At 41.0% G+C, this 16754-nt stretch overlaps 2 protein-coding genes across 9 annotated transcripts in view; one reads left to right on the top strand and one right to left on the bottom strand.

Moving 5' to 3' along the window:
* Positions 1–629: 629 nt before the first annotated feature.
* dnaja3a (DnaJ heat shock protein family (Hsp40) member A3a) lies at positions 630–5679 on the bottom strand. Of its 6 annotated transcripts, none has more exons than XM_054759326.1 (12): positions 5429–5679; positions 4963–5093; positions 4806–4889; positions 3706–3912; positions 3406–3558; positions 2779–2926; positions 2642–2706; positions 1736–1864; positions 1550–1665; positions 1370–1467; positions 1200–1302; positions 630–1054 (listed from the first exon to the last, which is right to left on the bottom strand). In XM_054759326.1, the coding sequence occupies exons 1-11, from the start codon at positions 5634–5636 to the stop codon at positions 1214–1216; spliced, it is 1428 nt and encodes a 475-aa protein (XP_054615301.1). In that variant the 5' UTR covers positions 5637–5679; the 3' UTR covers positions 630–1054; positions 1200–1213. The 6 variants fall into 6 exon arrangements, with proteins under 6 accessions (XP_054615301.1, XP_054615302.1, XP_054615305.1 ...); XM_054759327.1 differs by having other exon boundaries at positions 630–1123; XM_054759330.1 differs by having other exon boundaries at positions 1288–1302; positions 5429–5678.
* Positions 5680–6127: 448 nt separating this feature from the next.
* The window catches only part of LOC129171027 (mitochondrial import inner membrane translocase subunit TIM16-like), a 115846-nt gene continuing 105219 nt past the window's right edge, over positions 6128–16754 (top strand). The window contains exons 1-6 of one of the 3 annotated variants that reach the window (XM_054759317.1): positions 6128–6374; positions 7953–8049; positions 8500–8580; positions 8642–8712; positions 9457–9643; positions 11087–11163. In XM_054759317.1, coding sequence (XP_054615292.1) covers positions 6315–6374; positions 7953–8049; positions 8500–8580; positions 8642–8712; positions 9457–9643; positions 11087–11163 — 573 coding nt within the window. In that variant the 5' untranslated portion in view covers positions 6128–6314. The remainder of the gene's footprint in view (positions 6375–7952; positions 8050–8499; positions 8581–8641; positions 8713–9456; positions 9644–11086; positions 11164–16754) is intronic. The other 2 variants (XM_054759314.1, XM_054759315.1) reach the window with 2 other exon arrangements.

Raw genomic sequence — 16754 nt, forward strand, 5'->3', positions numbered from 1 at the left:
ACAACATATTTGCAAAGTACCCAAACCTAAGAGGAAATGCATGCCACAGGTGAAGAAAATGATCAAATCAACAGACAAAAGTGTAATATAACGTGTAATGTATGGTTTATCCTTGTAGTGTAACGTATGGTTTATCCTTGTAGTGTAACGTATGGTTTATTCTTGTAGTGTAACGTATGGTTTATCCTTGTAGTGTAACGTATGGTTTATCCTTGTAGTGTAACTCATGGTTTATTCTTGTAGTGTAACGTATGGTTTATCCTTGTAGTGTAACTCATGGTTTATTCTTGTAGTGTAATGTATGGTTTATACTTATATTAATTTTGGCACAAAATACTTTTAATCACATAGAAATATATTTATCATTCTATTCTTATATAGTAGTAATTTCATGAAGCCAAACAATGTAGAATTATTGAATGTATATATTTTTACATGAAGTCAATTCACAGCGTCATGCAATAAAAGGCCACGAAAGAAGTGAATAACTAAAAATACCAAATGTAACCAATGAAAAAGGCCATGAAACAAATAGATCTTTAGTTTGATTTTAGTGGATCATTTACTGATTTCCTAAGAAATGATCTGTTGAATTGTCTCTGGAAAGTACATACAATAGGAGAAAGAGACTTGTGAGACTGTAGCTTTTATTTGTGTAGAGTACATTTTGTCTTGTGTTGCGTTTAATGTAACTGTACAAGCGTAAAGACGGCACGGAAGGCCGGATGAAGTCATTGTGGGTCACTAAAGGTTCAGGAATGCTGACAAATAAGCAACATGAATTGACCATTGTGTCGTCTTGCCCTGGTGGATGTGTTAGTACGCATTCTCCAAAGCAGGAGCAGCAGGACGTCGTATCTCACGGTATTTGTGTCTTCATAGTTTCTGTGTGCATGTGCAGCCTGCTGCTGTCTTGGTGGAGTAAGCGTTTGAGCCCGCTGGAGTCTTTCCTTTCCTTTCACCATAGGTTTGGTGATGCGGGGCTGGTGTGCCTCAAACATGGCCGCCCTCGCGCGACATGATGAAGTGTCTCAGTTCCAGGAAGATCTCTTACCTTGGAGAGGAGAGGAAAGGAGGATGCGTGCGTGTAAAGACTGGACAAGATTGGACAACAGCAGGAGTCCTGATAGCCACAAACCAGATGAGGTAGGACACATTTAAAAAAATGAGGTGATTAAAACTATTAACGCTCGTCCTACCTGGTTTGTGGCTGTCAGGAAGAACTAAATAATCTCTTCAATTTGGAGAAGAAGCCCCCCTCTGGTTTCAACTCCTCACATTGCTTACCACTGCTGCCCCCACCTGGACACACATTCATACTGCGTCAACAGTTCCGCCCCCCCCTCCCACTTAGAGCTAAGGTATTTACCCGTGTTGGTGGCCGTGACGCCGTTAACTGTTCCCTCCACGTCCGCCTCGTCCTCTGCATAGCTCATCAGCAGAGCTCGCTGCCGGTCTGTCAGCGTCCTGTGCAGGAAAAACAAAAAAACATCAGTGAGGTGTGAGGTCAAAGGTCAGTTGAAGAGGGTGTGTTGCTAGTCGTGCTTACTTGGGTACTTTTATTTTGACATGGACGTAGTGATCGCCGAAGCCGTAGCCGCTGACGCGAGCGATTCCCTTCCCTGCCAGGTGGATCCTCTGGTCCGTCTGGATGCCTGCCGGGATCTGATCGGGATCGAAAGAGTCCGTCATCAAAAACAACCCCCCCCCCCAAAAAAATATAAATGTGCTTTACAGCTAAATTAAGCGTCTCATAGAGGCCTTGCGCTCTGGCCGTCCCGCCCAGGATGGCTTGTGCCACCGAGATGTGAAGGTCGGAGTGGATGTCTGCGCCGTCCCTCCTGAACACCGGGCTCTTTTGGACCTGGAAGGGAAAGCAAACATTTACACACGTGTCCTTCAGGACACATGACAGTAAATACTGGGGGTGCACCATAATTATGATATCATACCGATAAATCCTGTAACATTAAAAATACTAAATAAAATGCTCCAATGAGGCGAGATTACCCGTACTGTGCAGGTGAGCAAATCAAGCACTCCTTTTTTCTCCCGACTTCACTTGTGAACAAACACTCACTTTCCGAGGAAGATATTTTGCGTGCTAGTTGTATCGTACTGTACCTTTGTATTTACAGTGAAAATCATACATGTGTGAATTTAGTTAGTTGGTGGCTGACGCAGCAGCTACAATCTCCAGCTAGATGTAATTAGTGTCCTCGTGAATCAACGCTGCTGTCTAAAGTTTCTCAATCATTCTGTATCGTTATAGTTGCACATTACTTACACACACTGCCAAAGTATTGCCAAACAAAAATCCACTCACTTTAACAATGATTTAATATTATTTTAATAGTTCATGTATTCATTTTTTTGTAATTTAATTAAAAAAATAAAATACTCCTAAAAAGTGACCTTTTACCAAAATTTGATTTTTTTAACAAAAATATTTTATTATAAAAATGTAATTTTTTTTCATTTTTATCATATTAAAAATTATGTAAAAAAATAAAGATTTTAAAAACATTGCTTTTAATTACTTTTTTCTCAAAATTTTCACATATAAAAATATGTAAAAATATTCTAAAAAACTATTTTCCATGAGTTGGTGTACAGCTTGTGTTGCAGTGAGTGTACTCGCCCTAAACGTGATGAAGATCTCCTTCTTCCCAACTGGCATTCGGACAGTCTGGCCGTCCTCCACTCCTGCAAGAGAGCGCGTGCAGTTAGTGGCTGACTTACCACGCTAATATCAAAGAGGATGACGGCGTGACTGACCCGCGGGCACCGGCACCATTACGGTTTTCCTCTGCTTGGTTTGTCCCGTCCCACGGCACGAGTGACACGGGGATGATATGACCGTTCCCTTGCCACCGCAGCGCCGGCACGTGGAGCGCATCACGAACGGGCCCGTGTTTACCGTCTCCTGCAGGGGAGAAGACAAAAAGCTGAAATGTTGATACTGATAGCTAATAAAAATACAAAACAATTAAGTAATAATTACATTAATTATTTCATCTATTTATTAAATGTAACTTTTGTAATTTAATTTTAAAAAAGATTGTAAAAATGATGACATTTTTACAAAAAAGTATGAATTTTTCACAAAAAACGACTTTAATGACTTAAAAAATATTTTTTTTTAGAATGTGTTTACCACATTAAAAAGATGCAAAAATATCAAAGTGGTCCCCTGCATCTTTTGGGTTTTCAGTATCCAGCCCGTGGTAGACTATAGCAGGAGTGTGCCAACAGTGCCATCTTTTGGTGCAAAGTGTCAACTGCACGTTTGCTGCACATTTTATGACTCATGGCCTGTTTTTTTTGTCGTGTGTTGTGCACTGTGCATCATTTCATTGTTTATGTCACTGGTTGTTTGGAGAGAAAAGTGGGGTGTATTCTTACCATGCCGGAGCCGTTGCAGTGGTGGCAGTGCTGGACCTTGGTGCCCGGCTCATGGCCCTTGCCATGGCAACGCTGGCAGGATGCTTCCATGTTTATAGACATCTCCTTGTTGACCCCCTTTGCCGCTTGAGTGAATGTCAGCTCCATGATGTACTGAGCATAGAACATCAGAGATTGTTTAATAGACGCATCATTCCGAGCAATATTTTACTTTCAGAAAAGTTGCGTGCCTTTTAACGCATTTTCCATGTCTTGTCGCTACATTTAGAAGAATTATTGTCAGTCAGCTACACAACAGACCTCCTGTGGCTGATCAAAGATGGCGTTAAAGTCCCCAAATCCACGCCCTCCCGAGAACTCTCCAAAAATCTTGCGGAAAAGCTCATCCGGGTCCACGCCGCTGGCTTGCCCCGACCAATACTGCTGCCCTCTGCCGGCCTGCCCGGCGTCAAAGCCAGCCGAGCCGTATGTGTCATACTGCTTCCTCTTGGCTTCGTCGCCGAGCACCTGAGGGGAACACAAAGTCACATGATAGCACAGGGGCGTCAAACCCGTGCTCCCCTCACCTGTAATTCAGAAACCATATTGATGTATCATCTGCTCATGATATTACGACATTTGATTATCATTTTCTGTTGTTTCAACAAATTTACATTGAAAGAAGTCAAGGTGCCAATCGCAAATTTGAGTGAACAACTTTTGCATAAATCATTTTAAATTGGATTTGACAACAACAATAAGACATTTTTTTAGCCTTGTTTGATAGACCAGGGGTCTCCAAAGTGCGGTCCGGGTGCCATTTACACAATGTAGACATAAAATTTTAAAACAATTGAAACAAATGGAGCAAAAATGCAGATTGTGAAGACAAAAAGCTGAAATGTTGATATTTATAATAAAAACACAAAGCAATTAAATGTTAATAAAATAAATAATATTTTATATTTCATGTATTAATTTTTGTAATTTATATAATTAAATTAAAAAAAATAATAATCCTGAAATATATTTTGAGAAAAAAAATGTGATGTACAGTACGTGAAAAATACAAATCGTAAGTTTGAGTATACAACTTTTGTATAGTTCACTTTAAATGACAAAAATAAGACATTTTCTGTCCCAATTGAAAGAAAAAATACGTCCCCTCCGACAGCTGGCCGGGACGACCCTGCAGCCTGCCGAGCACGGGAGCCTCGTACTACCGCCAGTCCCTTGGGAGTGGTGTGGAGGCGGACCCCTCAAAAGACGACTACTACTCATCTGTTCTGTGTTAATCCCAAGTCAGAGGAGAATGTGAAGGGGTGAAAGCGAGTTGTGTGTTACAAATAGACATCTTGACGTTCGCCAATAGGTGTGGAACATTGTAGGTGTGGATCTACTGGAGCAGAATAGCATCAAACCTCATAAGCCTCAGCCAGCTGTGCAAATTTCTCCTTGGCTTGCTGGTCGTCTTTGTTGGCGTCAGGATGGTACTTTTTGGCCAACTGGAGGGGAGAAGAAAGACAGTCACCAACGGGATGGTGCTAGAGAACACAACCTGTGAATCAGCCAGCAGACCTGGTAGTAGGCTTTCTTGATCTCTTTTTGGGTTGCTGTGCGAGGTACACCAAGGATCTGGTAAAAGTCCTGCTTGTTGTTGGCTGATGGGCTTGTGTGAAACGTGCACACAATGTGGGCCGCTTTGAAACCTGAGGGGGCGTGAAAAGGGGAAATATTAACATGCAGTGCAGCTGCGTTGCGGTAATTCAAACTTTGCAATTTATCATGACGTTCTCTTTTGATTGGGTCACATGACTACCACTAGAGAAACTTCTAGAAAGACAAGGCTCAGTTGTAATTACAATTTAGCAGTCTGTCAGTTGAAGAACCTGCATGTAGTCTTCAAAGACCAATACTTATAAGTACTAAAATAATAATTTAATCATTCCGAGCTCCACATGTACGAGCAAAAACGACAACAACAAACTTTAGCCTAGCATAGCATAGCATAGTTTAGCCAATGCTAATAGCATACGCCACTCACCTGGAAGCCCTTTCAATGTCAACCCTTTCCCAGCCCCGCCACAGCCCAGGCGCACTCCGGGCCAAAGCGTCCCGGCTCTGAATGTAGAAACCCCCCGGACTCCTCCATGGGAAGACGAGACAACGGCACCGGCTGCAAGTTGATGTCCGGAGGACACGATGACAGTAAACCAGCGTGTGGAACGGCGAGCAACTGACGACGCCATCATTCCCACAGTGCGTCGGCCTCTTGTGACGCACTGCGCATGTCAGAAAGTAGTACGTCACAGCGTGATTGCGTCAGGTTTTCTGACAGGCAACAGGATTCTCAAACTGTGGTGCGGCCTCTAGTGGAGAACCAGAGCTATTTTGAAACAAAAATTTGAATTAACAAAATATTTTTTTCAGGTGGGACTTGGTGTAAAACGTCTGAGAAAAAAACACATTCACTTTTTGTTTACCGTGTATTTGGACTCAAATGGTACATCAGTATCATTTCTATATTTTTTTAAAGAGCTGTCTTAAACGTTTAATTCCATATTCATTAAAAATGTCAACAAGGAAAGGTCAAGCGGACACAAAAGCCCAGCACAGAAGCCAGATAATTAAAAAGTCAACAATTCAGAGTTTAATGCGTGAACTACTTGAAGTTGAAAATTACGAGCACAACATGAACGCAGCACGAGCTCCACCCACTTACTCGCACGCGACAAAGCGTGTTCCTGTTGTGTACAAAGCACGACTCCGCCCAACCGCGACGTTGGCGTGAAGTGAACCAAGCGGACACCATCGCCGGGCGGTCAACCTGAGCTGTCAGCTGTAGCAGAGCCTCTCTACAGACGAGCAGCCGGAGACACAGCCGACGTATCACCCGGAAGGCAGCAAAAAAGTCGAGTGGAGACGGCAGCATGAACCGCTTTAAGATCTCCAAATTCAAAAACACCACTCCGAAAATTTCCAAGAAAGATGTGAGTCGTCTACTAGCTTCCGGTGCTTGTCGTTTCATAGCATTTAGCATCGGCGGGCTACGATAGTACTGTACTGTGTTTTGGGGGGTGGAGGAAACGCCTGCCTGCAATGATTGCTGAACTTCCTGCATCTGTAAGAGTGAGACAACTAACGTTACAAACTCTCATTCACAATTTACCAAAGCAGGCTAACCTGATTTTGCAGTGACTTCCGTGACTATAGTGGCACCGTGTATCATCTCAATAAATTCATTGTATAATATAGTATTTCTGTAGTAATCCAACTGCCTGCTAACGAGCACAACACGTAACCTCATGTCATGTGATGCGTTTAGCGTGCAAATCTGCAGCTGTGTTTGATGGAGATACCACTTAATTCGTTTCAGGTGGCAGCCTTGCTTGCATAGCATGTGTGGATTATGTAATCTTGTCTGTAAAAATCCCAGGAATGTTAAGAGAGGCAGTGCATTCCTCCAATCTCTGCGCACCATCACACCATCCAAGACAGCCAGGTGGCGCTCTGCGCTGCAAATGTCAAACAATTGAATTCAACATTTCAGAGAACCAACAGTTCTGTCAAGAGACACGTGAATGTGGACGCATAGGAAATGAAAAAGGAAACTAGTCTTTATTCTACTGTGGCGCACAACATAGTCCACTATGGTGTATATTATGACAGTGGCGCAGCCAGAAATGTTTCATTGGGGTGGCCAAGGTGAGATCATTACTCACATAGGGGTGGCAATAAGTTGATACCTGAACTGTCTAGATGGCCAGTGGGGTGGGCGGGGAGTGACCGGGAGTGGCCAGTGCCCCGTGTAGCTCCGCCACTGTATTCTGGTGCAAGCAAACACAAGCATTGTGACATTTAAGGCTTTGTCAAGTTATCTTGAATCCTAGCATTTGACTAAATTTACTTGAGAGACTATGGGTTCAATTATTAATAAGCATGAGACAGATACTATATTATTAATTATATTTATTATTATTAAAATATTTGTATATAAGTGTGCTATTTTACAAATTATTTTTAGATTTTTTTTTTTTTTTTTTTTTACAATTTCTAAAATGTTTTTTTTTTGACAATAAGAATTCTTTTGTTCCAAACGTCTCTTCTTCTGCACCCCACCACTGACTCAACAGCGCTGTTTCCTGCCAAGTAGTGCCGCCAAGTGGCACGCCCCGTTTTACCTCCATTGCTCCCATATGCAATGAAACAGCAGATTGGGTTTAATTGTTCATTGATTCCTTGTAGAATATGCTAATATCCGGTACATGTAAAGCACGATGATGCGAAGAAAGCTTTCAAGATCTCCCTGCTGTGCAACACAGCGAGCGCTTCCACTTCCTCCTCCACAGGAACTTCCAAGTGTCAGCTAACTCCTTCCTCTTGTTTTCGTTCCCCTTCATTGCGCCGTGCATGTCTGAAAAGTGTTAAGAAATATATGCGTCACCGTAGCCCACGGGTGGCGCTCTTGCATAGGAAGTTGCACGATACTGACTAACTTATGACAATCTGCATCGTCTGACCTGTATAGGATTTATTTCATGGCTTCTCCCTGTTCTCTTGCAATGCAGGGATGGATCGATAATATCCATGCCGGATCTTTCGCCTGCCAGGGGAGCCACATCAAGGCGAGCTCCACGCTGGTGGCCTTTAATACGGAGCAGGCCGGTAAGGATTCTTGCCATCATCCTTGGAAAAGTTCATTCATAAATGGCTCCAATTTAACAAAAAAAACCTACAGATTATAAGTGGTACTTTTTTAGTTTCTCTATAAAGTATTTATGTATTTCATTCATTCATTCGAACATTTTCTTTAGATTGTTATTTAATACATTATTTTTACAATCCAATTAATTTTAATTTGATAAGTAAAAAGTACATAATATGTAAAAAATAATATAAGTAAAATACAATTGAATGAAAATTAATAAAATGAAATGAATGACTAAATGATTACATGAATTCATTAAAAATCTCTTTTATTGCTTATTTGTGGTCTAGAGAGTTACACATAGAAATGAATGGTAGTTCTGGCACATGTAGATGCCGTACCTTGGGAATGAGTGTGCACTGAAAGGCTAAGCGTGGCGTATGAACAGTGCAACGATGTGCCTGCAGGGGGCGGCATACTGGGCCTGTCGTCAGTGAACCCGGCAGCAGATGGCCAGAGGACCGTCACTCAGATCTGCTGTCATTCTGGTAATTGATTTTCCTAATAAACACCTTCACCCATAAAACCTGTCACGAATGTCTCCGTCAGATCTGGTGACTGACTTGGACTTTTCTCCGTTTGACGAGTGTCTTCTGGCAACGTGCTCCGCCGATGAAACGGTGAGATCCTCTTTCTCACCAAGTTCTTCCGATCTGTCGTCAGCTATGTTGTTCCCGGCAGATTCCTGATGTTTCAACCTTTTTGAAAACAAGATCCTCCTTTCAGAGTTGAATCCTCACATGCAGGTGCTCCACTTTTGCTGGAATCTGCTGAGTGTTGCTCTGCCGTGATGAGACTCAGCCGCTCGGTTACCTCGGAAGGCCAGCAAGTGCGCCATCATGGGCCAGCTTTCATTTCAGCAACTCCCGAGTATCAAGCAGAAACCCAAACCTAATCATTTCCCCGCCGTTTTGCAAGAACGTCCACCCAGCTCATCCCTGCAGAGTGTTAGCTTGCTCCGCTGTGGCTGTGTGATGTGGCATCGTGTGCCCTTCTCAGCACTGGAAAGTGGATCCATATAAAGATAAAAAATTTATTTCATAAAATAATGAAAACTAATAGTAAAACACAAAAAAAATATAAATACATACTGTAGTAATGAATGAATACACAGAAAAATAAAAGTATTTGAAAATCTATTTTATAAAAATAATAAAAACTAACAACAAAATAAAATACATGGTAATGAATGAAAAATAAAGATGAAAAATATATACAAAAAATAATCAAACAAATTGTAATGAAGTAAATCATGTAAAGGTACATAGTAATGAATGAATACATTATTATTATTATCCCTGAGTGGATGTGCAGTTGTTGTGTTTTTATTGTGATGTATGACCTTGTCACTCCTGCCTGTCCAGGTCAAGCTGTGGCGTTTATGCGATCCAGATCTGGACCAGCCCAAAGACCCGGAGCTCACCCTTCAGCCCGGCCAGGGCAGGCTGGAGCCGCTGCTCTTCCACCCGACCTCATCCGGGTTGCTGGCGGTCGGCTCCACCGAGGGCCCGCTCGTTTGGGACACAAACCGGCGGGACGCACCGTTAGCTGGTAGGCGCCGGCGCTGCGGATAGCCTGTTGTTTGTGTGCACCATGGTAACCCATTCAGGAAGTGCACTAGAAGTGTACTGCATTTCAGTCTTTTAGTTGCTGTGTCAATACAGAAAGGGAATGCGGCAAAACCTCCAGAGTTGAACACGACTCATTCTCTGATGCTGGTTGACTTCCGAGTTGTTCTCATTTCAAATGTAGTTTTCCCATAGGATATCACGTAAAGGCAGTTATACTCAAACCGTTCTGAACGGTACAGGCGACGTTTGAAGCGCTTTCATGCAAGTGCAGTCATCCCTCGCCACTTCCAAGCTCATAAACAGGTCTTCTGTGTCTTATATGTCTTATTTTCTCTTAATATATCTTCTATATTGGTTACTTGGAGTGTAAAGGTGATTATAGGGGTGTTATTTCATGTCTAGAGTGCTCTAACGTTTAAAACAGTATTGAGAAGGTCATAAACAGGTTTTCAATGTCTTATGTCTTATTTTCTCTTAATATGTCTACTCTATTGGGTACGAGGAATGTAAAGGTGACTATAGGCGTGCTATTTCATGTCTGGAGGGCTCTATTAATGTTAAAAAGTGTATTTAGAAGCTGGCAAACAGGTCATGTATAACTATCTATAACTATGGAAATATTCCATTTATAAATAAGGAATCGTACTTATCACGCTGGTGTCTGGAACCAGTCAACCGCTATAAACGAGGGATTACTGTGTGATGAGAAGGGAAGTATTGTGAAATGACAGGAACAGGAAGGGGGCCCTAGTGGTGTTTTGCTGGAACTGACATTGAATTACTGGTATGGTTGAGTTGATAAGCAGCAGATCCTTTCTTACATCACCTTTTTCTCCTTCTATGGTCCATCATGCCTGGTGCTTTGGAGGTTCCGCTCTATTGTTTGTACAAGTATTTGTCCTTTTGTGTTGACTGATGGTGCCTACGTTTTGCAGCCCTGTGGCTCTTAAGTGCGGGAGCAGCAGAGGTAAAAAGAAAGAAAGAAATACAAATTTGAATAATACTCCAACCCACCCTCCTAGCTCACCACCCACACTGGCTTCAGGATTTAGCCACTACTTGGGTCCTTGACCTCCCTGACTAGCCCCCCCCCCCCCCCCCCCCCCCCCCCCCCCCCACACACACACACACACACACATCCATGACAGCTGGCCTGCCTGCTGTTGCTGCCGCTGCACGCCGCTGGTCCGTCTTTCCACACCAGTAAACTCTCTCTTTGCTACCATGCAGCAGTTTCTTGCATTGTCTTGTGCTCATTGCAGCCACACAAGCTACGCTGCGCTCACCTACGGCCTGTGCCTTTTTTACATTTTATTTTGCTGTCCTAATCATTCACGTGTTGTTATCCTGATCTAACACCAGCCTATGGTCTATAATGTTTCTCTTCCTGTCCTACTTGCAACCCTCTGAATGATGTCTCCAGTTCTGGAGGAGCACAGTGACCAGCTGCAGAGTCTGAGCTGGAAACAGGACGGCTCCCTGCTGGCTTCCACGTGCAAGGTGAGGACAGCCAACACACACATGCACACATATTGGGTAATTGGGTAAGAGTGTAAAGGTGACTATAGGGGTGTTATTTCATGTCTAGAGGGCTCTAATAGTGTTAAAAGTGTATTTAAAAGGTGGGTAAGTGGGTTTTCTATGTCTTATATGTCTTATCTCCTCTTATTATGTCTATTATATTGGGTAATAAGAACATAAAGGTGACCATAGGGGTGCTATTTCATGCCTCGAGGACTCTGATAATGTTAAAAAGTGTATTTAAGAGGTGGGTAAACAGGTTTTCTATGTCTTATATGTCTTACTTTCTCAATATTGGGTAATAGGAGTGTAAATGTGACCGTAGGGGTGTTATTTCAGGTCTAGAGGGCTCTAATAGTGTTAAAATTGTATTTAGAAGGTCAAACACACTTCATCTTCCCTATTTTTCTTGTTTGGTTAATTAGCTTAAAATGGACTAAACCAATCTGAGTGAAACTTTGTGGAGGTTTGGGGGACGGGCTAAGAAAAGAAACGCTGCCATTTGGTGAGGATCTGGACAAAGGTTGATTAGTTGGTCAATTTCCAACCATTGAAGTCATGCAGATGGCAAATATTTCTCTTAAATGGCGCAAAAACCTCAGATAACTGCACATTTTGCTTTTTCTTTGACTTTTTGTGGAGTCCATTGTCTTCAAAGTGAAGGTAGCTTGTTTTAAGGTTTTCATGCTTTCAGATGTGTATTTTTATTTTTATTTAAAAAAAATAATTTATGTATTTTTATGATTATTCTATATTAGTAATTAGTGTTTTTTTTACATTAAAATGTTCAAATTAAATTACATTTTAAATGAAATAAAATAGAAATAATGAGTTTATTTTCTTTTGCAAAAGAGAAAGAAACGGACAAAAGTTTTGCTAAATAAAACTAGTTTGTCGAAATACAACCCCCCGGTTTTCATCCCAAAATCTCAGCCAGAACTTAAATTGGCCGACTTCCTGTCTGTTTTGGACTTTTTCGTGCGCCCTGTCACGATTGAAGTTTCCACCAACTTTCGTGGCGATCCATAAAACTGGTGGCAGGGGTGTTTTTTTTCAAGATTTAAAGGGGGCGCTACTGAGTGAATTTTGGGAGGTGGGGAGCGGCGGGTTGTGTTCGAGACCCCTGAAATATCCAATTTTTCTGTCGGACCTGACGTGCATGCAAAGGCCCTCAAAAATGACGATCCTAACAAACATAGCAGTTTCAAAACAAGCTCAAAACAAATGAAATGGACGGTTGCCTAAACTCGTGAGGTAAGTACTTTTTAAACTTGCGTGACAAATGACAATGATAAAGTAAAAAAACTGAGCCTATTATCAGTGGACATTTTTATGACCTACAGCAGTGTGAAAATGTCACTCTGCAGTTTATTATACAGTTTGACCCTGGAACGGATGGTCTGTGTTTGTTTGTTTCCTGTGGGACCATTGCCGCAGGAAGTCATCTATTCATCCATCCATCCATTTTCTATGCCGCTTCTCCTGTGGTCTATAGATCTATAGCTCTCCAGATCGTTTCTACAGTGCCGCTTCTCATCCCAGGTGGGGTGAGGTGTGCGCTCCAGTTGTCATTGCAGTTATCAACCACTAGATGTCGCCAGTAATCCACAGCCATTCAGCTGTCAAACTTGTTGAGGTGTGTGTGTGTGTGTGTGTGTGTGTGGTTGGGGGGGGGGTTCTGTATTTAAAAAGTCAACGGTAAAGACCCCCCTTCATCAGAACAGAGGATTGTTGGTAAGGAATGTTGTTGGTAACAATTTTATTCTTCATTTAATACAAAATAATGATACAGGAACCATGAATACTGAACAACTAGGAAGGAATGTTAGTTAGTTAGTTCTACTGGTATTATTAACTCATTCAATACCAAAGACGTATTTCTGTTTTTAGAAACCCCAACGCCCGATTCCAACAACGTATCGATACGTCTTTTCCACGCTTTCACTCCACGCTTCAAATTTTGCAGCTTAACCCAATCACGGTTTTTCTAAGATCTATTTTTGAATAAATCATGCTGTGTCGTGGTCAAATACGGCCTATTATTCGTCCATAAATATGCACATTTGACGTGTTTTTGGCCTAAATGAAGCGTTTTCAAGCATAAAACGTGGCGTTAGGTACTGGGGGAGTTGAGTGGGGGGCGGACAGGACCCAACGTTGCTTGTTGTGGGTTACAGCCACAAAGGGGCCCGTGTTGGGGATTATAGTGCCTTTTGTGAGAGCAGTCAAACCTGCAATAAAAGCCTGTTGTTCTGGCCATCAAGTCTGGTGCTTGTGTGTCTCACCCAACATTACAGTGACATTACTGACACCTGGTGGCCAGTGTAGAATACTACTTATCATGACACCGTGTCTTTGAATGCCTTGCATTTGTATTTGACTTCATTTAGCCATTTTTATGCTTTGAAATGCTTCATTTAGTTCGACTTCATGCTACTAAAATGACATTATTTTTCCTTATAATATTACCAGTTTACTCTTGTAAAATTGCAACTTTTTTTCACATGAGAATACGACTTTTTCCTCTGAATATCTTCACTTTATTCTCCTAAAATTACAGCTGTTTTTTCCCATTTCTGCTGTTTTTTTAAATTTCCAACTGTTTAAACCTTCCTCTCAGAATTCAGATTTTATTCCTGTAATATTCTGATTTCTTCTCATAACATTATACCTCTTTCCGCAACATCATTTTCCAAAAATTACCACTTTATTTGTTTCTTTTGCTAGTTTCGAATAATATTATGCCTTTTAAAAAAAAAAAAGCTAATTTCCCAACAATGACCACTTTATTCCTTGTTTTTCTTAATGACCACTTTATTCCTTGTTTTGCTTGTTTCTCATCATATTACGACGTTTTTTATTATGACCTCCTTTTTTCTTTATTATTTCAACTTCCTTCTACGAAAATGACATCACTTCTCCTCATAATATTAAGACGTTATTCTTGTAAAATGGTGTCTTTTTTTATGCAAGAATACGACTTTGTACTCTTCATTAAATCTTAAATCTGCATCTTTCTTGACTAATAATAGGGAGTATTCACCCACAAAACAACATGATTTCTTCATGAATATATATTTAAAAAACAGGAAGCCGTACTTTTAAAAGAAAACATTCCTCAGGTGATTCGTGGTGTAAAAGAGTTTGAGAAGCGCTGCTCTTGAACGCACCGCCGGAAACAAGGAGTGACTTTCTGTGGTGATTGACGTGAAAGGCAGCCCAGATGTGTCATTTAGTGACGCCCCGTCATCTTGATGGCCCTAAATGCAGCACATGTGCCTGCCTAACAGGTATGATTGTCAGCGCCGTCGTCTTTGTTTGTCTTTGCTGTGACACGTGACAAATTACTGCGCCCGTCACGGGTCACGTCCCAATCGAGACAGGATAATCATCCTCACCAGCGCCACCAGAACCCACCATCACCCTCAGCGTAGCCTGATAGAAGGCGGCGGGAGGGGGGCGTGTAATAGGAGTCAAGATCAGAGCTGGAGGGGCCAAAGAGGTTCACTCCCACTTGGGTTCTGGTGTCATTTAACGCGAAAAGCTCTTTTCAGTTTCTTCAATTTGGCTTATTAAAGCAAATGGGGGCTACACACAAGCGGGTCCAAGCCGGCCAGCGCTTGCGGGCCGGGCAGAAATGAAAAAAAAAAGAAAGAATAAAAATAAATATTTTATACATATAATAAAAATATGAAGTGAAGAAAGGTGCAATGAGAATTCCGTTGTAATCTTATGAGGAAAAATAATGTCGTTTTAGTAGCATAAAGTTGAAATGTTAAAGAAAAATATGTTATTTTTTAACAATGGTGATATGATGAGAAACAAACAAAATAAAGTTGGGTTTTTTTTGGAAAATGAGGTTGGGGAAAAAAGTTACAATATTATAGGAATAAAATCACATTTTTATGGAAAAAAATCAGAATTTTGAGAAGAAAATTTACAAGACAGAAGTTGAAATAGTTGGAAAGTTAAAACAAAAACAGCAACAGCAGAAATGCATAAAAACAGCTGTATATTTACAAGTATGAAGTCAAAATATTAAGAGAAAAAAGTCGCAATTTTATGAGATCAACGTCGTAATAGACTTGAAATATTAAAGAAGGGATACGTTATTTTTGAACAGTGGTAATCTTATGAGAAATAAACAAAACAAAATGAAGTTGTAATTTTTATCAAAAAGTTCTAATATTACGGGAATAAAGTCAAAATATTACAAGAATAACGTAATATTACTGCAATAAAGTCATAATATTACAGGAATAAAGTCAAAATATTACAAGAATAATGTCGTAATATTACTGGAATAAAGTCATAATATTACGGGAATAAAGTCAAAATATTACAAGAATAAGATTCAAAATTCAAGAGATTCAAGATTCAAGAGAGTTTTATTGTCATATGCATAGTAAAACAGCAGTTATACTATGCAATGAAAATCTTAGGGGTTAGGGTTAGGGTTTTCTCCCAAGAAAAGAAAGAAAACACAAGAAAAATAAGAACATAAACATAAACATATATACCAATAAATTAAGCAACAACAACAGAAGAGACATTAATACAAATAAATAAATAAATAAATAATAACGTGCTATGAGTGTGTGCGTGTGTTGCGTGCGGCGTGTGTGAGTGCTTCGTTGAGGAGCCTGATGGCCTGTGGGTAAAAGCTGTTTGCCAGCCTTGTGGTCCTGGACTTCAAACTCCTGTAGCGTCTGCCTGACGGTAGGAGTGTGAATAATGAGTGTTGTGGATGTGTGCTGTCCTTGATGAGGTTGTGTGTTCTTCGTAGGACTCTAGTTTTATAAATGTCTTGCAGTGAGGGGAGGGCTGCCCCAACAATGTTCTGTGAGGTCTTGATCACCCGCTGGAGTGCCTTCCTATCACGTGTTGTACAGTTACCGTACCAAACAGTGATGGAGGCGGTAAGGACACTTTCCATAGTGCATCTGTAGAAGCAACTCAGGATTGTGGTGGACATGCCAAATTTCGTCAGTCTTCTCAGGAAGTACAGTCTCCTTTGGGACTTCTTCAGAATTTGTTGGGTGTTGTGAGACCAGGTGAAGTCCTCGCTGATGTGTGTGCCAAGGAACTTGAAGGTTTTCACCCTCTCCACCTCAGTCTCATCAATAAACAGGGGTCTATGCGGCTCCTTTTCCCTTGTTCTTGGGTCGATGATCATCTCTTTAGTCTTATCTGTATTGAGAAGGAGATTGTTATCACGACACCAAGCTATGAGGTCCGCCACCCTTTTTCTGTATGATGATAACGTCGTAATATTACTGGAATAAAGTCATAATATTACGGGAATAAAGTCATAATATTATGCAAATAAAGTCGGAATATTGTAGGAATAAAGTTATACTTGAAACAAAGAAATTGGAAATTAAGACAAAGTTGAAATAGTTGGGGAAAAAAGGCAAACCAACAGCATAAATGCAAAAGCAGCTGTAGTTGAATAAAAATAAAGTGGAAATGCTGAGAGAAGAAAGTCATTCAAAGCAGAATTGGTAAAAGCTGAGATACGTTTTTATCTTTGACTTGTTAGCGTACCTTCACGTGCTGCTTTACAAAAT

This window comes from Dunckerocampus dactyliophorus, chromosome 18, assembly GCF_027744805.1.
Source record: "Dunckerocampus dactyliophorus isolate RoL2022-P2 chromosome 18, RoL_Ddac_1.1, whole genome shotgun sequence".
Taxonomy (NCBI): Eukaryota; Metazoa; Chordata; class Actinopteri; order Syngnathiformes; family Syngnathidae; genus Dunckerocampus; species Dunckerocampus dactyliophorus.